The sequence below is a fragment of the Gobio gobio genome (genome assembly GCF_949357685.1).
Source record: "Gobio gobio genome assembly, chromosome: 2".
In the NCBI taxonomy this organism is placed as follows: Eukaryota; Metazoa; Chordata; class Actinopteri; order Cypriniformes; family Gobionidae; genus Gobio; species Gobio gobio.
In genome coordinates this window covers 28,354,813-28,377,971 of record NC_137098.1, presented here as the reverse complement: position 1 = coordinate 28,377,971, position 23,159 = coordinate 28,354,813, and the positions used below count along the sequence as shown (strand labels likewise).

Sequence of the window (23,159 nt, the reverse complement as noted above, 5' to 3'; positions counted from 1 at the left end):
ATGCACTGTGTATTCTGACACCTTTCTAACAGAACCAGCATTAACTTTTTGAGCAATTTGAGCTACAGTAGCTTGTCTGTTTGATCGGACCACACAGGCCAGCCTTCGCTCCCCACGTGCATCAATGAGCCTTGGCCACCCATTACCCTGTCCCTTATCCCCTTCCTTGGACTACTTTTGATAGATACTGACCACTGCAGACCGGGAAAACACTATTTGTCGTGCTTCTAACACATCAACTTTAAGGACATAATGTTCGCTTCCTAATGTATCCCACCCGCTAACAGGTGCTGTGATGAAGAGATAATCAGTGTTATTCACTTCACCCGTCATAATGTTATGCCTTATCGGTGTATATTAAAGCTAAATATCTCATATGATGTACCAAATTTGTAATTTCCACCAGGCTTCTTCGGTCAGTGTATGGAAAATCTTCTCATGGACCAGGAGTTCTGGTTACTCTCCCTTGATCAGCATTCAGGAATTGAGATCTCAATTAAAGAGGATATACTAAATCTGATGTATAAAGGCTTTCTAATGCAAGAAGGTAATAAATATTGCTTATGAATACTATATACTTAATATGAATGAGAATAAAGCTACATTTTTATTAATATTTGATTACAGAAATGGATCGGATATGTGAATATCGCTGTTATTTGTAATAAAAATGTATTGTTTGCTTTTGAGGGTCTTTCTTTGGATGCTGCACGGCAAATCAGATGTTTGATAGCTCTACGTCAGGCAGCGACCTTTATTTGGAGAAGGGGGACATCGCCCTGTTTGAGCCTCCATTCCTAGGTTCAGGGTGGACAGTGCTGTCACTAGCAGACGGGTCTAGAGGAACCAAGCCCAAACCAGCTCTGGAGCCAGTCATACCCTTTCATGAGTATGTCATCTTCTGAATTTCATTTGAACTTCATTGTCATAAAAACAACAGAGCACCCAGAACTAAGAAAAATGCATTTTCTTTACTTCCTAAGGTGGTTTCTAAAGTCCTGCCCAGAGAGTGTATTAGTGGGTGGTGGAAAGGACACTAGTGACATTCCATTACAGATTGGTGAGAAAACGTTTAAATAATTGTACTTTATTATACTGTATATAAACTACAGTCCAAAAGATTGGGGTCAGGATGCTTTTGAAATTAGTCTCTTATGGGCACCAAAGCTGCATTTATTTGATCATAAATACAGTAAAAACACTTATATTGTGAAATAATGCAATGTGGACTGTTATTTATTCCTGTGACGGCAAAGCTGAATTTTCAGCAGCCATTACTCCATTCTTTAGTGTCACACAATCCTTCCGAAATCATTCTAATTTGCTATTTGGTGCTCAAGAAACATTTCTTATTATTATTATTATTAATGTTAAAAAGTGCTGTGCTGCATAATATTTTAGTGGAAAATGTGATACTTTTTTCAAGATTCTTTGATGAAGAGACAGCGTCTGAAAAAAATTAACAATGTTAAAGTCTTTACTGTCACTTCATATAAATTGAATGCATCTTTTTAGAATAATAGTATTAATTTATTTTCTTTTAATTTCAACAACTACAACATGTTACTAAAGATAAATAACTAAAAACTACAGATGTAGTATATTGCATTGCATTTTATGTGCAAGACTGGCAACTGAAAGTATAGAGGAAGGACATTAAATGAAAAATGAAAATGCAACTTTGATATGTGTAAAAAAAAATAAGGTTGCTGTAATAAATATGCACGTTAGATTTGTCACTTGCAATCCTTACGGTTTGAATAGTATTGTATAAGAATAGAAAAGCAGTAGAGCAAGAAGCTATAAAGGAGTAGTTCACTTTAAAATGAAAATTAGCCCATGATTTACTCACCCTCAAGCCATCCTAGGTGTATATGACTTTCTTCTTTCTGATGAAAACACAATTGGAGTTTTAGTAATAAAAATACAGACGCTTATAAGCTTTATTATGGCAGTGACGGGGTGCAATGAGTTTGAAGCTCAAAAAAGCACATACATCCATCATAAACGTACACACAGCTCCGGTGGGATAATAAAGGCCTTCTGAAGCGAATCGATGGGATTTTGCAGAAAGTGTAACACCTCTCGCAGTTCAAAACGCTTACGCTACATTTTAGTAATACGTCATCAGTTACTCTTCTTCCGTAGGTTGAATACAGAAGGCAGTCTGCTGGAAGCTAGATATTTTACTTTATAACGTGTTAAAAATGCATATTTTTCTTACAAAAACCCATCGATTCACTTCAGAAGGCCTTTATTAACCCCCGGAGCCATGTTGATGTTTATGATGGATGGATAGATGTGTTTTTTTTTATGCTTCAAACTCAATGGCCCCATCACTGCCATTATAAAGCTTGGAAGCGTCAGGATATTTATTAATATAACTCTGTTCATCAGAAAGAAGAAAGTACACCTAGGATGGCTTGAGGGTGAGGAAATCATGGGCTAATTTTCATTTTAAAGTGAACTACTCCTTTAAAACTCAAGAAATAACAATGAATAGCAAATGATGAAGGCTGAAGGCCTTTTAAGCTCTTAAACTCTTAAGATGTATATATGTAGAAGATTAATATACTACAGTATATTATTATAACTAGATGGGATTTTTTTTAGACTTAAAGGGATAGAAATCTGAGTTATATTACAAAAGTCCTGGCTAATCCAAGCATTATAATGGCAGTAATAGTTGCTCTGTTTTTGAAGTCCATAAAAAATGCACCTGTCCGTCAAATAACGTAAGTTATTTTTTTGTTTGTGTAAGAAAAATATCCATATTTAAAAAATTTCATTTTTTTCTATGGCTCTGCATCAGCCGTCCCCGCGCCATCACTTCTTGCGAATAAGGTCAAAATACATGCAAAATACCGCTGCGATCATAGAAATATACATAGATTCCTCACTAGTGTCTGCTCGGATCGGTCGAATGAGGCATCTACGTATATATATCTTTGATCGCGGGAGTATTTTGACCTTATTCGCCGGAAGTTATGGCGCTGGGAATACTAGATGACATTCGTCTGATAAGAGGAAAAAAATTACATAAATACTGTTCGGTTTCTCGCAGAAACCGATCGTTTTGTGTCTTAAGACATCAATGTGTCGCCACGAGCTGCATGGTTTAATAGGGATTCGTATGTCTATGTGTTTTTACTCTCATACTCTAAAATATCCCCATTGACATGCATTATACGACTGTCACACTGCAACGGTTGGAGTTAAAAATCCTCAATTGTGTTCTACTGAAGAAACAAAGAACACCTACATCTTGGATGCAGATAAACATAAAAATTTTGTTTTTGGGTGAACTATCCCTTTAAGGCTGTAGATCTTTTCTTTTAGTCATTTTATTTTTTCCATAACTGTGCTGCATTTCATCATCACAGTCCACTAATTTAACTCAACCAGAATTGTAACAATATCTCACACAGCGGTAGGGATCTGTGAGACCACAGAAGACTATGAAGCTGATGGACCAGATGAACTGAGTTTCCAGGCTGGTGAACGTATCATCATCACGGGCCTGCTGGTAGCCTGTTTTGAATGGTTTATGGGAAAATCAAAGAAAACTGGGGATATAGGACTTGTCAAAACCAACCTGGTCAAAGCAACCGGTTCATTTTGTGAGTAAGTGCTAGCGTGATTTTATGATTAAGAATTTCAGTTTGGTAACACTTTATTTTGATAGTCCATTTTAGACATTCTACTATAAGTAACTTTGCAACTATTTCATCTAACTCTCATAATGGCTACATTATATCTGCTAACACTTTATTTTTATGCTCCCCCGAAAACAGACTAATGGTGTGTTCCCACTTGGCATGTTTGGTTATTAAAACGAACTCTGGTGCGATTGGTCAGTTTGTGCAGTTCATTTGAAAAAGTGTAAACGCTGCCATCTGAACCCTGGTGCGTCTCAAACAAGCGGAAAAGATGGGTTTTGGGCGGTCCTCTTCCAAACAAACTGGTGTGGTTCGGATGTGAATGCAATGTGTGGACGCAACATGGACCAAAGACATGTAAACATACCAAAAACCGACATGATGTGACCCTAAAAAGGACAGAAGGCTCAAGCATACCTGTTTTTTCCACACACAAAAAACCCCATCACAGTTCGGTACAGGCATCAGAACCGCGTCTCCTCATGGCAGATCTTCGTTTGTGTATGTGAGACGGAGGGATTCCGGATGCCGTTTTGACTCTTTTACACATTTTATAAGCTCTTCACGAGTTCTTAGCAGGTCAAAATACATTCGTATGTAGGCTACGCGCAAACAATGAACAACACAGCCCAGCACACAGCATTGTTTTGTATGTTCTGTACGTTCCGTCACAAAATATGTGATAAAAGCTGAGCTATCAGGTCGTGAACATATCCCTAAGCCTTAAGGTTTGATATCTTTAGGCTCGGTGTTAAAATGTCATTGTGAACTCTAAAGCGGACCAGGGGCCTATACCATTAAGCCGGTTTAGCTCGCTAACCCGATATGTTTAAGCGTAGTTTGTGCCAAAATGGGTTTTAGGTACCATTAAAGTGGTTTGGCTTTTAGCAGTGTCTCTATAGTAACTTACGCTCCATGGCTAACCTGCTCCAGATCAGGTTTTGTTCTGGATAAGAGAGCTCAAACTGAAATTGGATCAATCAGCTGTGAGCAAAGTGACACCGCTGATGCAATAAAGTCACTCCCCCTGTTTCTACTCCAAATTAAAGGTCACTACATAGCAAACGGACTAAGGACTAAAGCGTCTGGCTTTTTTAAACAATGCTTATTTATAATAATACAAATTTTGAATGATTTTGATATAATTTATGTAATTATTATACACTTAATCAATTACAAATGTATCATTTTATTCACAGCACCTTTCAGAAGCTCTTTTTATCCTTGTTTTTGCATAGGCCCGGTTGCAGTCTCTTTTTTTCTGTAGCCACTCCGAGGGTGCGTCTCAATCAGCTCCCTAGTTCAGTAGTCACGGCACTGATCAGGGAGTCAGCCCATTGACTTATGTCCTGATCAGTGCCCTGACTACTGAACTAGGGAGCTGAGTGTGACGTACCCCGAAATTCCGAAGTCTTTTGCATTTTACATCAGGTGAATCTCCAGTTGTCATTGGTGATTTTGTTTGAACCTTTCTGGATCAGCCATCAAATTGATAAGTTTAATTATATCAAGTGCTGTGAGAAAAGGCACATAAATCTCCACCTCCAACATCCTCACAGGCAATATAGCCTACTAGCCAGGACACCTTCTTTATGTGTACAGATGTGACGTAATAACGCAGACATGCTTGAATTTCCCGCTGAAATCCACCAGTACCACTGGAATTAAAAACATTATTACAAGCTTACCGTTGTAAATCGAGCTAAAGTGAGCATATAGTATTGAACACTAGCTGGTTATGTACTTGCTCAAAAATTTATTTTGGATAATTTTAACCCAAAAAAGTTACGGACTGCAGCATTAATAGGCACTTAGTTCAAATTAATATAAATAGCCTATATAAAGGTCATAAAAATAAGCTTTTTCAAATCAATAAATAAATCTATAAAAATGAATACATGTGAGCTTAAATGTTCAGTTCTCTCTATATCAACTAAACTAACTTCATAACTTTTACTTGCATTGACATAGTACGATTTTTCTTTAAGTTGTCCTCTTTTATAGACAGCTCTTTTCTTCTTGCTGTGTAAATTTGTTTAAATTCTTAATATTTTTCAATCATGTAATATTCTGCAGAAGAGAGAAGTGAATCTCAGTTTCACTGATCCACAGCATGTGATTGGCTGTGATGTCACAGCTAAACTCCTAAACTCAAGATCAAAGCCTGAGTTGACAGAGAAAGCTGATGATCAGCATCATGGGACCAACAAAGTCTGAATAGATTGGTTTGGTTTTGTCAACTCGAAACTAATCCTACTATCATGGTACAGGCCCCAGGACTAAATGTTTTTTTTTTTTTTGGCCTGGACCAAACAAACCGAACTAGAAATGTGAACACACCCCAAGTTAATTTTGCAACTACGTCAACTTATTCTACTAACCCAAACCTAACCTAACAGTCTACTAAGACTCTAATGAGAGTTGACATGTATTTGCAAATTTATTTATAGTAGAATCTAAAGTGTAACCCAACTCATGATAACTTGGTAACTTCATCCTGTGCTTACATCACAGATCATCTGACATATTCTTGAAAGACGAGGACAGACAAATTATTGCCCTGGATCAGGACAAAATTAAAGAGGAGACCATTTCTTTATTGAAGAAAATATGCCAGTGTGATGTTGGCACAAACTACAAACTTGGTAAGGCTCACAGGTTTTTGAATCTTAACATTTTAGCATTTATAAATTAAGTTTTATTTGCTTTCACAACAGTATCTGATTTATGAAAAGCATTTGTCAAGAAAAAAAAGAGAGAGAGGATGGTGTTCCTAAGAGACCACAGAGGTAGAATTACAGGCACAAAGCAACTATGACAACACAAAACACGTCAACTTAAGTCTAGTAAATATCCTGGTCGTAAGCTTTTCTTTTGTGTGGTGTAAACACAGAACCTAAACCACCTCTATTGTTCCACCTTTGGGAAACTGAACAGAAGATTAGGAAACTAATTTATCACTGCAAGAACTAGTGACCTATACAATAAAATGCCAAAACAAGCAACACACACACACACACACTATCAGTATTCATTGTAAATGAAAAATAGTAGTCTTGACATGGTGGACATATTAAAAAGCTCAAAAATCAGTACAGCTGCTCGTCCAGGGAAGAACTCGTGGCGCCCTGAGACCAGAAATCGCATTGCTGGAAATGCTGTTGTTCTCCCTAATGTAAAGAGAGATGTGCAGTTCATGATTCTGTTGTTTTGCTATAATATTCAACCAATCTGATCAAAATTATGGTAATTACCAACTACATTAACCAGAAATCTAAATGCTGCATATTACAGTGGTTCTCAACTCTGCACATTTTTAATATCTATCTTTTATGATGCTTACTGGGAACCACTGGCATATGATTCAAGTCTCAATTTGATGATGGAACGTAAAACATTTTCGGCCACATATGTCATTGAAGCTACCTCCTTTCAGTAAAAAAAACATTACATTCCAAAGTCAAAAAGAATTTGAAACTACTTATGTTGTTTCACAAGAAACAACGGTCCTACAACATATGCGGCCGACAAATGCGACCTCCGGAGGACGGGCCTCTGTAACGTTGTTAGCGATACATCAGGGATTCTCATCTTTGGGCCCTGAGGTCCACTTTCCTGCAGAGTTTTGTTCCAATTAAACACGCCTGAAAAAGCTAATCAAGAGCTGTGGCCGAAATCACCCCCTAAACCTTAAAAAGAGAACTATTTGAGGGTACAGCCACTTGTAGTGGTGTCTGAAACCATAGTGGGCTTTATCGAATGCACTCATTCAATCCCACAATGCACCACAATAATGAGTATACAACCAATGTATGCTCAACGGATAGAGAATACCCATAATGCACTGTGAAAGTCAGCGAGTCAAATGAATCCCCATGTCTGACCAGAAGATGGCGCCCACAGCTGAATCATCCATCCATCTATTTTTCAAACCACTGGTCCAATGTGGCAACAGCATAGCATAATATTATACAGGTATACATTATTTTTAATTGATAATTAAATTGTTTAATTAAGGTTTATGCATGCTAGTTTTAATGACAGCTGCCAGTTACTACTGGAGCTGCCAGTTTGCTACGGTTTAAATAATTATTAAACAACAAACACAAACTACGGAAAAGCAACAGCCCTTCTGGCTTCACTCACTCGTTTTCATTCACTCCCTCAAGTGAACTGTATCAGTGGACTAATGTAAGGAATATTGAATGAGGGTATAGGGGGCGATTTTGGACATAGCCCTGGTCTTCAGGATTACTAGAAATAGGCATATTTACATACAGTTATAGGCATGTGACTTTGATCAAGGTTGGAGCTAAACCCTGCAGGAAAGTGGATTTTGAGGGCCAGAGTTGAGAGCCCCTGCTCTACACTGACCTGTCCCGAGGAAGCGATTTGGACACATCCCTGACAAAAGATGGCTCTGCGGCTGCATGCTTTTCCACTTCTGTAAGACACAGATATGATCAGATGTTAAAGCTTGTAATTACATCATAAAAACAAATCTTTGCACAGATTTTGTACTATCAAAGAGCATTTTTAAATGCAAAGTTTGGTACAGGAACGGCAATGTTGAGAAACTTTTACTATTAGTTTCTGTTTACCATTTACTTGTTTTATTGGCACAAAACTGACAGACTTCCGGTTTAAAGGGGTGATGAATTGAGAAATCAACTTTCCCTTGAGTAATATAAGAATATCCTGTAAGTTTCAGAGGTGAAAACTTCCTTGTTAGTCAAAGAAAACTCTTTTATAGACACCAGGCCCAGCAAACGCTCGATCTCGAAATGTGCCCGGCTATGACGTGAGAGTGTAGTGAAGCACCGCCTCAACAGAAGAAGAACAACGCTTGATTCTGTAGCCCCGCCCACCAACGCGTGCCACTAACATGACAGCTAAGAGCAGCATAGAGCTAAACACCAACGGATTTCTAAGCAGTAAACATACCGCATAAGCTTCATTCGGGTTCCAATATTATGAATGCATGGATGAAATTTATTTTTAATGAATATCCAGCTCACGTGGGGAAGACATTGCACGTATGTTCATTTAACCACGGAGTCGTTTGTAAACAAGAGACTGGATTTGCAGACAGGATGAGATTACGTGAATGAATGAAGCAACACACTAATGTGAGTAAAACACATTTTTTTATATGTGATAGTACTGCATTGTTACAGATAGTTTGATATCTATGGATTATGTGTATGTGTCTAACTGAACATACCTTATCACACTGTCACAGGCTGGAGAATACTTTATTTGTGGTGTTGTTGGTTCATTACTGTCTTGATGTGCGTTGTTCATTCTCTTGACTCGATATTTGAAGGGCGTGCGCGCGTGTGTGTGTGTACGGTTCGCGGTTATATTCATCGATCGGGCGGGCCAAGTAACGTTAATAAAAAAATAACATTCCAATCAATCGCGGGTGGATGAGAGATTAATCATTGTGTTTGTTTGATAAAGACATTTTGCGAGCCCTGGCTGTGCGATTCATTCCGTTTGCCATTTGCCACACGCTTTCACTGACAGGGGGAGCAGAAGCTCATTAAATATGCAAATCTAATCCAATCCTAGTCGTGGGCGTTTACTTCCAAGTCTTCAGTGCGGCACGCCCATCAAAACTGAGTGTGTCTTGAGAGAGCCTCAAAACCAGGGCAGAAAATAGCCTATTACTTATTCATTATGATGTTTTTGAATGTAAAAATCACGCGAATGCAATAAGTTGACCTCAGAAAAAAAGCCAGTTCATGACCCCTTTAAAGTCGGCATGAGGCAGAAGTTGCAATATCGTATATACAAATGAAAAGGCTTCTTGAACAAGAAAAAAACGTATGGGCAAAATTTGATTTTGCCCATGGGGAATTGATTAGATCATTGTGGTTTGCTATTGCTGTGATCTCATGTGAGTGACAGGTTGTCCCGTCCTCGCACTAAAAAAACACTTCAATAGAGATGTTGTTGCTAGAGGGAGGGGAAGTATACATTTATAATAAATACTGCAAGTGCTTGTTAATATTCTATAAAAAAAAAAGAAGTGTGAATTTTGATTTTATGGTGACTTTAACTCAGGATATGGGTCAGAGTCTTACCTTCATCCCAGTCTTCATCACACACAGGTGCCGTCCAGGTGCTCACAGGGATTTGAAACTTGCAATCATTCTTCTCACTGGCCACTGTAACCATTGCAAAGGAGAACGTCAGGTTCATTATGCATGGGGTGTGTCTGTAGTAGTCCAATATTATGAACAGATCTTACCATAGGTCACATTAACAGAGCATCGGTCCACACAGTGTAAGATGTGATTAGACAGCTCATGTTTTCTCATCAAGTGGCGTGCATTGAATGGACATGCCCATAATTCACCGACCAATTCCGGGTGATTCTAGAAATAAGACCACAGACATCTATCAGTACTCAATACTTTTAGTTTTAACATCAAGATGAAAGAGAAATAGTGACAGATATTTTCTTCCATATTGTGATGTGCATTTGTATTTTTTTAAATGAAACATTTGCATAGGTGAATTGTTCACAAGATCAATAATTGCATTTATAAAAAAAGATAGTGGTAATTTTCATATTTCATGCCAAATTTAAACAAAGTTATTGATTTAACATCACCAGCTAGATTAGCATAATCAGTGATTGCATTGCGCCACATGAATACTGTTAAATATAAATTAAATATTTAAGCTCAGAACTTTTTGGTTCTAATCCATCATCTGTCTAATGTGTCATTGAGTGCTCCAGATTCCCTCGTTTTCTTACAAGTAGACCATTTACATTTTGTGGGCCTACATCTGGACTATTAGCATCTTTTTAGCACTTAAAAAAAAAATCATCCTGTGATTCTTGCTAGTTCAGTTAGCTGTGTTAAAAAAGATGCAAGAAATAAACAATAACGGGTTAATTTACAAATATTACACTACATTGACATCGTTGTCGTTAGATTTTCAATGGGATCTTTTTTAAATTAACAACTTAAATTTACCTTACATTTCTTACCCATGTTAAAAATTATAAGTATTCAGATTACAAAAATAATACACAGGAAACCTATGCTTAAAACGGTCTAATGATAGCTAATTGCTGAACATTGTGGAGATGCTTAAATAAAGAAGTAAGTTAGGCTAATAGGAATTTAGCTGTACTGTAATGATGTGTTGTGAAGGCTTCAGCGCGCGAACACACACACACACACACACACACACACACCTTCCTGCATTTGATGAGGTGGTAGGGAAACCGGCAGGCCCGGATCAGATGATGTGGGTCATAGGGGCACACCAGGAGTTTGTCAGGGTTACAGAAATCTATGAAAAAATGAAGGCAACTGAAAAAATGAAGGCAAACCGAGGTGTCAATGTATTTTTATGTTTTTCGTGCGCATGGTATTGGCGCTTCATTGTGTCTAACGTGCGGTTTTACCTTGAGGTTCTTCCCATCGTGGAGCTGCTGCAACAATCAACTCAGATTTGCTGCCTGCCTTTGACATCTCTGTCACACTGTCCTGCAGTTTAAATGCTAAAACACAATGTGATATAATGACATTATCACTAAAAGCAGACGTAAGTTACATGTCGCGGCCCACGGGGCTCACCAAATCAAAACTTCTGTGCTGGTAGTGAGAAAACAATACTTTAGATTTCGCTTGGGTTTTTTTTTTTAACCGTGTTTGTGATTTATATTCACATACAAATTACACACAGACAGCGTACAGGGTCACAACAGATTTTAACTTACCAAGATGTCGTTTTGTTCAGCCGTGTAATCAATAACAGTTCTAGAAGCACCTGAAGTGACTTAACTTTACATTAGTCAGCCACTCGAGGCGCTAAAGAGTAACGAAATGAAGTAACGTGACGGGAAAGACTTGGCTTTATGGCTTTAAATTCCATTTAAATGTCTATTTCTCTCTTAATTCCGTCTCCTTTTAACACATTTTTGTTTTACGTACCACAGATCTGGCAAAAGAAATTCCAGGATCAGTTCAAAGTAAGTTCTATCTCCATCCATCCCATAATATATGAAGTATACTATCCATCCATCACATAATACATAAAGGATACATCCATCCATCTATCCATCCATCCATCCATCCATCATCACATAATATATGAAGTATACCATCCATCCACCTATCCATCCATCCATCCATCATCACATAATATATGAAGCATATCATCCATCCATCACATAATATATGAAGCATATCATCCATCCATCACATAATATATGAAGCATATCATCCATCCATCACATAATATATGAAGCATATCATCCATCCATCGCATAATATATGAAATATACCATCCATCCATCCATCCATCACATAATATATGAAGTATACCATCCATCCATCCATCATCCATCCATCACATACTAAATTAAGTATACCATCTGTCTATCTGTTCATCCATCCATCCATCATCACATAATATATGTAGTATCTCATCCATTAATCACATAATATATGAAGTATACCATCCATCCATCCATCCATCACATAATAGATGAAGTATACCATCCATCATCCATCACATAATATCTGAAGTATACCATCCATCCATTATTCATCACATAATATCTGAAGTATACCATCTGTCCATCCATCCATCCATCACATAATATATGAAGTATACCATCCATCCATCCATCCATCACATAATATATGAAGTATACCATCCATCCATTATTCATCACATATTTGAAGTATATCCATCCATCCATCCATCCATTCCTGTGTTTTTAGTAATTAAACATTTTAATTACTAGAATAACGCTTAATATGGGCTAAATAAAATAATGATCTAATTTTATTTAAACAGATTTATGTATTATTTTATTCTTTGTCTTCAGACAAGACTCCAGAAGTGAACAATCTAAAACAAAAAGTCAACCACATTTTGAGTGAGGTATATGAGACTCAAAGAAATGAAGATTCATCAGTCAGCGTCAAGCACCAGACAGAGAAAGAAGCTAATGATAAAGAGGAATCCCGGAAAACCCCCCGTTTTTCTGTCTGCTCCGAGCAGGACAGCACCAGTCCAGATGGACATCATACTCTCCTCTCATTCTTGAGCAGCCGTGACCACCAGCCAGAGTTCATGCTCTTGTACAGCGCTTACCCAGAATTCCTCATCTCACATTTTGAGGGTCACTCTGACGAGGAGGATATAGTGGCGTATTTAGGCGTAGCCCGAGAATTGGCACGAAAGAAGCGCGTCTTGTGGGCGCAGAGCCGAATCTGTTTTCTTCTTGGACAGCTTTGTGCAGGGAGGTCAAAGTTCTCTCAAGCTCGGGTTTATTATGAGGAAGCCTTGAATGTACCCAGGGATTGTTTCACAGACATGTTTCTGCTTTCTGCCATTTACTCCAACCTGGCACTCATCTACCTAACACAGAAGAACCATGACAAATTTTTCACTTTGTCAGAGCGCTTGTCTGCTTTGTTGATGGCTGTCCCTGATTGTTTGTTTGGCTGTGAGGACCCTGAGGTATTAAAGTATGTACTAAAAAAGACCATCCTGGCCAAGAATCAGCCTGCCGAGGCCCGAGCCTGCTTCATCCTGGCAAAGCTCCACCTGAAGCTTAACGACGGCATGAGTGCAATCCCGTTCATCGAAAGGCTTTTGATCCTTGCTGACGAGGTTCCTGAAGCATGTGATGAGACAGTGAGCCATGTTTTCCTGGTGTTAGCAAGACTCTACAGCGACCAGAGTCTGCAAAGTTTGGCTGAAAGCTGCGCACGGCGAGCATCACTTCAGGTCAGTGTTACATGACAGTGGTTTCAGAGAGCACCTAGATTAGATCAATTAAATGAAAAAGAAATTCAGAAAAATACTAATCTATTGCATAATTGATTTTATTTTATTGATTTTATTGAATATATATATATACACACACACACCGATCAGGCATTACATAAACAAAAAGTCAACCACATTTTGAGTGAGGTATATGAGACTCAAAGAAATGAAGATTCATCAGTCAGTGTCAAAGACCAGACAGAGAAAGAAGCTAATGATAAAGAGGAATCCCGGAAAACCCCCCGTTTTTCTGTCTGCTCCGAGCAGGACGGCACGAGTCCAGATGGACATCATGCTCTCCTCTCATTCTTGAGCAGCCGTGACCACCAGCCAGGCATAACATAACATTAGGTTCCTAACATTGTGTTGGTCCCCCTTTTGCTGCCAAAACAGCCCTGACCCGTCGAGGCATGGACTCCACTAGACCCCTGAAGGTGTGCTGTGGTATCTGGTGCCAAGATGTTAGCAGCAGATTCTTTAAGTCCTGTAAGTTGCGAGTTGGGACATGTTTGTTCAGCACATCCCAAAGATGCACTGTGTGTTCTGACACCTTTCTATCAGAACCAGCATTAACTTCTTGAGCAAATTGAGCTACAGTAGCTCGTCTGTTTGATCGGACCACATGCTGCAGACCGGGAACATCCCACAAGAGCTGCAGTTTCGGAAATGCTCTGACCCAGTCGTCTAGCCATCACAATTTGGCCCTTGTTTAACTTGCTCAAATTCTTACGCTTGCCCATTTTTTTCCTGCTTCTAACACGTTAACTTTGAGGACAAAATGTTCACTTGCTGCCTAATATATCCAACCCACTAACAGGTGCAGTGATGAAGAGATGATCAGTGCAATTCACCTCACCGGTCATAATGTTACGCCTGATTGGTGTCTACAGTATAAATAACATTTCATATAACTAAATTAAATCTAAAGTTAATTAATACAATTATTATTTTTTATTTAATTAATTAAAATGTTAACAAATTAAATGAATTAAAATACAGCAAATACATTTATCTATTCTCTTTCACAGGTATAAGCCATCGTGTCACAGGAAAAAAATATTTTAAAACTTAATACATTTAATTTAAATAAAAATGTACATAAAATTATTACATTGTATCTAATGAAATATAATTAAACAGATGTTGATTAATACAATCATTAAAGTTTTTTTAATAAATTAAAATTGAATTAAAAAATTAATTAAAAAAATTAAATAATATCATTTTGCATTCTCTTTCACAGGTAGAAACCACAGTGTAAATTAAATTTAAAAGATTTTTTTTTAATTTAACTAAAACATTTAAATTAATACAATTATTACATTTAAACATTAAAACATTATTTAACTAAATTAAATCAAATTAAATTAAATGGGTAATAAATTAATACAATAAAAAAGAAACCAGTTTCACAGTGTAAATTAAATCTAAATAAAAAAGAGTCATAATTTAACTAAAAAATAATGTAATACAATTATTAAATTAAATTAAATTTAATATAATATAAAATATTAAAATAAAAGATCTGGATTAAAATTAATTAATTAAAAAAATTGAATAAATGTATTCAATTAAATACATTTATTTGTTCATTCATCCATTTTTTCACAGGTAGGAGCCACGGCTTCACACTGTCTTTGTGGTGTCTCACTGTTGATGGAAAATGCATCAGAGCTGTATGGAGTGGCCATCCCAACACAAGTGGCTCCATACCTGACCCGTGCCGCTGCTTTAGTTTCCCCAGGCAAGGAGCCTGCGCTGGGTCATGTCCACGCTCTGTGTTTGTCCTGGCTCTTCCATAGACACAGCATGCCCGACAGAGCTGTTCGCTACATGCTCACCATCCTCGACCACAGCAGCATGTCCAGCGTTGGCCAGTCAGACACTACCGCTGCTCTCATATGGATGGCGTGGCTGTACATCTGCAACCAGCAACCCGGCACCGCTCTGAAAGTGCTGGATGCTGTGCTGTCATCACTGCCCGAGCACTGCACCACACAGCTGGAAGGTGTGGTTTACAACATGCGGGCCATTTCATACAGGCATTCAGCGGACATCCGACAGGCAGCTGAGGGTTACCGGGCTGCAATCGAGATATGCGAGGAGTTTGAGGACAGACATAACTGGGCCATAGCGTTGGCCAACTGCGGATTCATGTGTTTGCAAATCAAGGCAAAAAGATTGGCAGAAGAATACCTCACTCAGTCAGTGGAGCTGTTCTCTGAGCTTGAGGATGAAGGGCATGAACTCAGTTTTATTTCAGTCCTTCTTGAGTTAGGGAAACACTTTATTTCCCAGGGAAAACATGAGAATGGGAAGATCTACTACGAATGGGCCCTGCTGACTGCCATGTACATCGATCACATGGATAGTAAGTCTTTATCATATTTGTGGAAGTGACTGCAAGCATTATCTCTACCAGTATCTAGAACGTATCTAGAATATGTAGTGAGACATTAGAGTTGGATTTTTGTTTCTGGTTGTATTTAAAGTCAACATGAAATCACAACTGACTCTATTTACTTTCTTAAAGCAATAGTTCACCCTAAACTACACATTCTCATTTTGTTCCTTTCATTCATCTTCAAAGCTCATGTTTTTAATGAAACCTAAAAGATTTGAGAGCATTCCATCTAAACTTTGATGCTTCAAAAAGTTCATAAAGACTTTGTAAATGTAACCCATATGATTCAAGTGTATTAATGCAGGTCTTCTGAAATGAAGAACAGATTTAATTTAAACATTGATCAACGCACATCAAATATGGTCAACAGAAGCTTGCTTGATGTGCGAGAATAAACCTGACTGGTTCTTATGGAAGCTCCAACATTGTATCTTGCACGTCAAGCAAGCATGTTTGAGCTGCATGTATGATGTGCTAAATCTATGCCCGTTGATCAGTGTTTATATGTTAGTAAAAACTTAAATTAAATCTGTTAATCATATAGGCCCAGTTTCACAGACAGGGTTTAGATTAAGCCAGGATTAGGCCTTAGTTCAAATAGGGCATTTAAGTAGCTTTTAGAAATGTGCCTTGCAAAAAAAAAAAAAAAACATTACTGTGTGCATGTTGAGACAAAACAATGGCACTGACATATTTTAAGGTATGTTAGGTAACAGCTCAAAAATGCATTTTAGTCTGGGACCAGGCTTAAACCTTGTCTGTGAAAGCGGGGGATTAAATGATTGTGTCGTCTTGGATTAAACTGCTTGATTCATATGGATTACATTTTTCATACATTTATTTTATCAACTTTTTTGAGGAGTCAGAAGAGTTTTGCCGTTACAATGGAGGAACAGAAATCTCTCAAGTTTCATTAAAAGTAGCTTGATTTGTTTTTTGAAAATGAATGAAAGTCTTGTACCTTAATGCCCGCAAAATATATTCTTATTTATTTGACAACAGGCCAGCTGCAAGCCACACGTCACCTGTGTCAGCTATACGAAGAGGTGTGTACAGATGAAGCCCAGTGTATCATCTACAACAAGCACCAGCTGAACCTTCTCCAGCGGATAGGAGACAAGAGCTTAGAAGGAGATGTACTGGAGAAGATCAGCCAGCTGTACCTGAAGCTGACCACCGAGAAGTGAGACCTGCCCATGATAACATTTAAGAAAGATGAACAGTAATTGCAATGCATTAAAGGCATAGTTCATGCAAAAATATACAATTTTGTCATAATTTATTCAACTTCATGTCAATTGGCTTTCTTTCTTCTGTGAAACATAAATTAAATGTCATCACAATGAAAGTCAATGGTCACCAAAACTGGTTACCAACATTCTTCTATGCGTTCTGCAAAAGAAAGAATACAGGTTTAGAATGACATGAGGGTGTGTAAATGGTGACCGAATTGGGTAAACTATCCCTTTAATGTTTAAAGTTTTCAAATATAATAAAGTACTAATGCCATTTGTGTATCCAGGAAGGACATGGTAGTTTAGCCCCAAGTTCTTTCAATAATAATGAGTTGTCGGCGGCAGTAAGACATCACATGTTATTAAAAAGACTGCAGACGGCCTTGCTAAAATTCTTGGTCATGTCATCTCACAGGGCCAACAGAGCTGCTTTAGATTACACCAAACAGAGTCTGGGCATCTTCATCGACTTGGGCAGGAAACGTAAGGAGGCTCATGCCTGGCTACAGGCAGGGAAGATTTACCACATCCTCCAACAGACAGAGCTAGTGGACCTCTACGTGCAGGTGACAACTGCCTTCATTCAGCGCTCCTTGCCTGCATTCTTTGGAGTTACTGTGATTGGAACTATATGTGGGGGATCACGTATTGAGCATAAACTCAAATTCAGCATTTAAATCAAAAATTAAAGCTGCTGTCCGTAACGTTTTTTGTGTTCAAGATTTACAAAAATGATATAATGAGAATGTACAACATGAATTCATTTTCCAAACCGTGTTTTTATCTTACCCTGAATCATTATGGTACACTTATAATAAGTGTTTATATTGGGACTATTTCAGACCGGTCTGGTAGGAACCACTGCGGTGGAACACAGTCCCTGCGTGACTCGCCATAGACATAAACAGACTGAAGTAGCTCCGGCTTCCGCAAGACGCATGCAGTTCTGTTTATTAACCGCTAGAGCACAAAAAGTTACGGACTGCAGCTTTAAGTGAACTTTGTACATCTAATTTGTCTTTATGCATTGTCTTACAACACACACTACTACCACCTCCTTCAATACTTTTTAGTAGCATCTAGGATACACCTCAGAGTGTGCAGAGAGAACAGTGTAATTTTTATGTTATTTATGTACTATAGTATGCATTTATGCAGTATAGTATTTATTTATTAATATTATGATTTAACTTTTAATTTTTATATTTACCATTTTAAGTTTTAGAAAATTGTATTATGTGTTTTGTCATTTTTTTGTCACATTAGTTTTTGTTCAATATTTCTATTTAGCATACATTTATTTTTATTTTAATACTTTAACTTAAACTGAATTATTTCATAACATTTTGTTTTATATATTTTATATTTTGTTTTATGAAAACTGTTTTTAATAGTTAACAATAACAACACTGCTGCAGAGCTGTAGTCCACACAAAATGTTAAGCAGCTAAAGATTTAAGATTTTTGGTCTCTACAAAATTCCCATATTTTTATTTGTGTTGTTTCATAATTTTTATGACTTAAATGTGAAAAATAGTAATAATACGGTCTGACCGTAAAAATGCAGAAAGTATTCTGTGATGGGTATGTTTAGGGTTAGCGGATAGAATATAGAGTTTGTACAGTATAAAAATAATTATATCTATGGAAAGTCCCCATAAAACATGAAAACATAATGTGTGTGTGTACATGTTTTTCTATCCCGGTGGAGACTTCAACCTGAATGCACCCTCAATGTCTCATGGGGGTCCATGTCACTGTAGGGACCTTGAGGAAACAAGCTTATAAATCATACAGAATGAGTTTGAAAATGTAAAAAAGCAGAACGTTTTCTGTGATGGATAGGTTTAGGGGTAGGGTTAGTGGAATAGAATAGAATATACAGTTTGTACAGTATAAAAAGCATTACGTCTATGGAGAGTCCCTACAAAGAGAGTAAACCAGACATAACCACATAAACCTGTGTGTGTGCGTGCGTGTGAGCGTGTGTATCATTAATAGGGAAACAAGCAATTTGACTGCATGCCATCTAAAAGTTTCATTTCCTATGATAGTAACTGGAAAATTGCTTGACCTTTCTCTATGTAACAGGTAGCCCAGGACATGGCCTTGAGCACAGGAGACACACTCTTCGCCCTGGAGATGTTGGAGGCAGCTGGGGATGTTTTCTTCAACAGTTCACAGGACAGAGAGAAAGCCATCTGTTTTTACAGGGTAGGTCATGCACACATTGTCGAGGAAGAGGGAGGTCTTACGCACTGTGTTGTTATTGTACTCTGTGCCTGTAATTTCCTCTTTCTTTATTACAGGATTTTTCATTAGAAAACATTCATCACAATCATAATCCTTCACTGTGTTTGTGCTAAGAATGTGTGTATCTGTGTTTATTTAAGGACCGAGCCCTTCCCATCGCGGTGAAGACGAGCAGTGTGCGCTCTCAGCTTCGGCTGTGTAATAAGCTATCAGAGCTTCTGCTGCAGCTGGGACAGTGTTCAGAGGCCATTGAGTACACTCAAACTGCATTAGACATTAGCGTGAGTCTGGGTAGGTTAACACGTGTGCACAAACCTTTATCCAGATTGTGGCTTCCTGCCAAACATTTAGTCTGTTTTAGAGAATAAATCACACATGGTAAACTCATGTTCACAACAGTCGAAAACCTTTAGGAGAGACAAATAACAGTCTTTTCGTTCATCTGTGTATCTTCTTACAGCTGACCATTTAAATGAACGGGTGGCATTCCATCGCCTTGCCACATTGTACCATTGTCTGGGTCAGTTTGAAATGGCAGAGCACCACTTTCTGAAAGCCCTGTCCCTGTGTCCCTCACCCCTGCAGTATGACGAGGAAGCCTTGTACTATGTCAGGGTTTACCAAACACTTGGGGACATCATCTTCTATGATGTAAAGGTAAGTCAATGGACATCTGCCATTGGTTCAATAAACAGTTAGTCACGCTCCAAAACTCACGCCACTGGTTGAGTCAATGTCAGGCTGGGGTGTGTTTCCTGAAGAACGACGTAATTCCCTACTTTACGACAATAGTACGAGGCATTTTTAGGAGAAGCTAACTAACTAGTCACTCATGAGTTTTTCCTGAAAGCATAGGAACTTTGGTGCAAAGCCGTCGTTCGAACCATGTTGCTTAGAACTGTTGTCAGTGATGTCACGCATGCTGATACGCAATATAAGAGGAATACTTAGCTATTTTCTTTTCTGTTGTTTTGCTTTATTTACATGTTTAAAGGTGCAGTGTGTGAATTTTAGCGGCATCTAGTGGTGAGGTTGTGAATTGCAATCACCCACCGCTCACCCCTCCCTTTCGAAGCACATAGAGAAGCTACGGGGGGCGACACAGGACATCGTCGGAGAGAGCAGAGAGTGGCTAGCGCTCTTTAGAGCAGTTTGTCCGTTTAGGGCTACTGTAGAAACGTGACGGCGCAAAATGGTGACTTCACTGTAAGGGGACCCGTGGTGTATGTAGATAGAAATGGCTCATTCTATGGTAATAAAAACATAACGGTACATTATGTAAGGTCTTTATACACCACTGAAAACAAAGTTATGTATATTATATTGCATTTCTGTCAATAGATCCTCATAAATACTACACACTGCACCTTTAATTCAATCACATGTTACCTCTTATGTCACACTGACGCACTATGACATCCCCAGCATACTAGAGCTTTTGAGAAAACGCACCCCTGGTCAGGAAGATCAAACAAGCAGTGAAATATTTTGAAACCACAATAGAGCAACAGTATTGGGAAATCAGTGTACCTACTTAGATGTCTCGAAATATTAAGTTGGAACAAGGAGAAAGTATTTCAAAATAAAAAACAATTACACATTACTTTAACTCCAGATTTGCAGTAATCTGAAATAAACCAGAAGATGGCAGTCTAAGTACATACTGAATAAATGATTATATTTATTCACACCTCATTCACATCCACTCCGTTCCACATCCTTACTCGTATTCAGAATATAAATATATTTATATTTTAATATAAAAAACACATTGTATATCCAGGCATTTCATCAGCTAAGGACAAAAAAAGAAAGGGAAACCTGTTTTTTTCTCATTCAATATTACAATAATAATAACCACAATTTAAAATAATGTTTTTATTTTATTATTATTTAAATAAAATATAAAATTGAATAAAAATTGAAAAAAATAAATCGGTAAATAATTAATTAATACTATATGTAGTACTAAATGTACTGTAAAATAAGAAAATTTAATGAACAGTATGTTTACAGAACAACAATTACATTAAAAACTGTTAAATACTAATATTTATGAATATTTTAATTTCTTTGCTTTAAAATGTTAAACAAATATAGCTATTATTTTGGTGGAAAGCCTTTAGACGTTTAGGTTTCGCTTTTGTTAACAACAGATTTATAAATGATTCTCAATGCAAATTTGGTGAGATGGTTGTCGTAAGTTGCATTTTCAAATGCTAATAATTATGTGGCCAAAACTCACAGCGCATATGGAGTCCGTGTGGAGCAGCATTTACTCTGAGACAGTTCATGAGCTGCACACATGTACATGAACACAGTGCCACGCTTCAATCTGAACCGTTCTATATACTCGCCAACGCTTCTGGCACTTAGCAAGTTTTAATTTTGACACAGCCACTAGATTCAGTGCTGTCGGAAGCTGTGGGATGCATGCATGAATTTTAAGTGTTTTTTAAAACGCAGCTTTTTTTTATTCCTCGGATGGGTCATATTCCAGTACTTCACATACTTCAGAAAATACGGAAATCTGTATAATACACAAAATCACATCTCTGTATATCAAATTGTAAAACCTTCTCTGTATCCCAGGACCCATTTGACGCAGCTGGCTATTATCACTTGGCCTTGGCTGCTGCTATGGATCTGGGCAACAAGAGATCTCAGCTAGAGCTGTGCACTCGCTTGGCCACCATCTACCACAACTTTCTCATGGACCGTGAAATCTCTCTGTTCTTCTACCAGCGAGCGCGAGCTTTCGCTAATGACCTCCACATTCGCCGTATCAACCTGGCTCCAGACTACAGTTTCAGGACCACAGCCCAGTACAAAAACACAATAACTGGGGCAACAAGATAGAACTGGACTCTGATGGGATATGACACTTCCACTGCATGTTTTGATTTGACTTGTGTGCGAATTTTCGATGTTTACTTTTATTTGCCGGATGTTATGTGTATTAGTTGATTTATTTACGGAATGTCTGACTCATATAACATGTTGATTTGTCCAGCAAGTGTTTACTGGAGTGTAAGCAATACAACTTTCAGGCACTGTTTGCTTTCAGACTTGTACATGGACTACTTGGCACAAAATCCCATGATGGATAACCTTTCTTTTTTTCTCTAAAATGTACAAGATAATCTGAAGATTTTATTGTGGCTGATTTTCCATTCTGAAAAAATGGTATTACCTTTGTTTGACACATGCAAGTGATGTCACTGAACACATTACCTCAACAAGGACTGTTCTGTTTGTACTAAGTGCAGAAAAGAACAGGCGTTGTAGTTTTAAATAAACACGTCCATGCCTGGTGAAATACATGACTTGGTTCAAACCCTCCCAGTTCAGTGAAAACAAACCCACTGGCACTGTAGGGTCTAGTGACTTGGCGGCATTCAAATGTATGTGCCAAAAGGGAAATTTAGTGGATTTAATACTGAATTTAATTGCTTAAAAAATATGAAGTTGCAAGCTTTCTTTGAATGGCCAAAACAAACCTTGAGTAGTGTCAGGATCAGGTCTGCCCTTTTGTTTTGTTTTTTATCCTAAAAATAAATCTGTTGGTATATCCAAGCAGTTTATATTAACTCAATTAAGCATGACAAGAGTAAGCAGAGATGATTATGTTTTTAATTTATGATATTTACGGATGTCGGATCTTTACAGTTATTTGTGGAAAAAAACGTACACTTTACTTTTAAAAAGAGCAAAAATATACTTAAAAAGAATACTAAGTGTGAACTTAATGTAATGTTTTCAGACACTGAATGAACAATGAGTGAATAAAATAAAATA

At 37.7% G+C, this 23,159-nt stretch overlaps 2 protein-coding genes across 3 annotated transcripts in view; one reads left to right on the top strand and one right to left on the bottom strand.

Moving 5' to 3' along the window:
• sh3tc1 (SH3 domain and tetratricopeptide repeats 1) overlaps positions 1-23,063 on the top strand; it is a 28,132-nt gene extending 5,069 nt beyond the window's left edge. The window contains exons 5-18 of the mRNA XM_079839180.1: positions 407-547; positions 691-889; positions 984-1,060; positions 3,429-3,624; positions 6,174-6,304; positions 11,623-11,655; positions 12,520-13,427; positions 15,081-15,840; positions 16,876-17,056; positions 17,524-17,674; positions 19,200-19,322; positions 19,502-19,652; positions 19,822-20,018; positions 21,954-23,063. Of these exons, the coding sequence (XP_079695306.1) occupies positions 407-547; positions 691-889; positions 984-1,060; positions 3,429-3,624; positions 6,174-6,304; positions 11,623-11,655; positions 12,520-13,427; positions 15,081-15,840; positions 16,876-17,056; positions 17,524-17,674; positions 19,200-19,322; positions 19,502-19,652; positions 19,822-20,018; positions 21,954-22,220 (3,515 nt within the window). The 3' untranslated portion in view covers positions 22,221-23,063. The remainder of the gene's footprint in view (positions 1-406; positions 548-690; positions 890-983; positions 1,061-3,428; positions 3,625-6,173; positions 6,305-11,622; positions 11,656-12,519; positions 13,428-15,080; positions 15,841-16,875; positions 17,057-17,523; positions 17,675-19,199; positions 19,323-19,501; positions 19,653-19,821; positions 20,019-21,953) is intronic.
• Positions 6,238-11,460, bottom strand: LOC307139970 (gametocyte-specific factor 1; the record flags this gene model as incomplete). Of its 2 annotated transcripts, none has more annotated exons than XM_079839192.1 (6): positions 6,238-8,103; positions 9,749-9,832; positions 9,916-10,042; positions 10,876-10,973; positions 11,089-11,184; positions 11,404-11,460. In XM_079839192.1, the coding sequence occupies 5 exons, from the start codon at positions 11,153-11,155 to the stop codon at positions 8,024-8,026; spliced, it is 456 nt and encodes a 151-aa protein (XP_079695318.1). The 2 variants fall into 2 exon arrangements, with proteins under 2 accessions (XP_079695318.1, XP_079695319.1); XM_079839193.1 differs by lacking the exon at positions 11,404-11,460 and having other exon boundaries at positions 6,742-6,829; positions 8,034-8,103; positions 11,089-11,155.
• Positions 23,064-23,159: the final 96 nt, after the last annotated feature.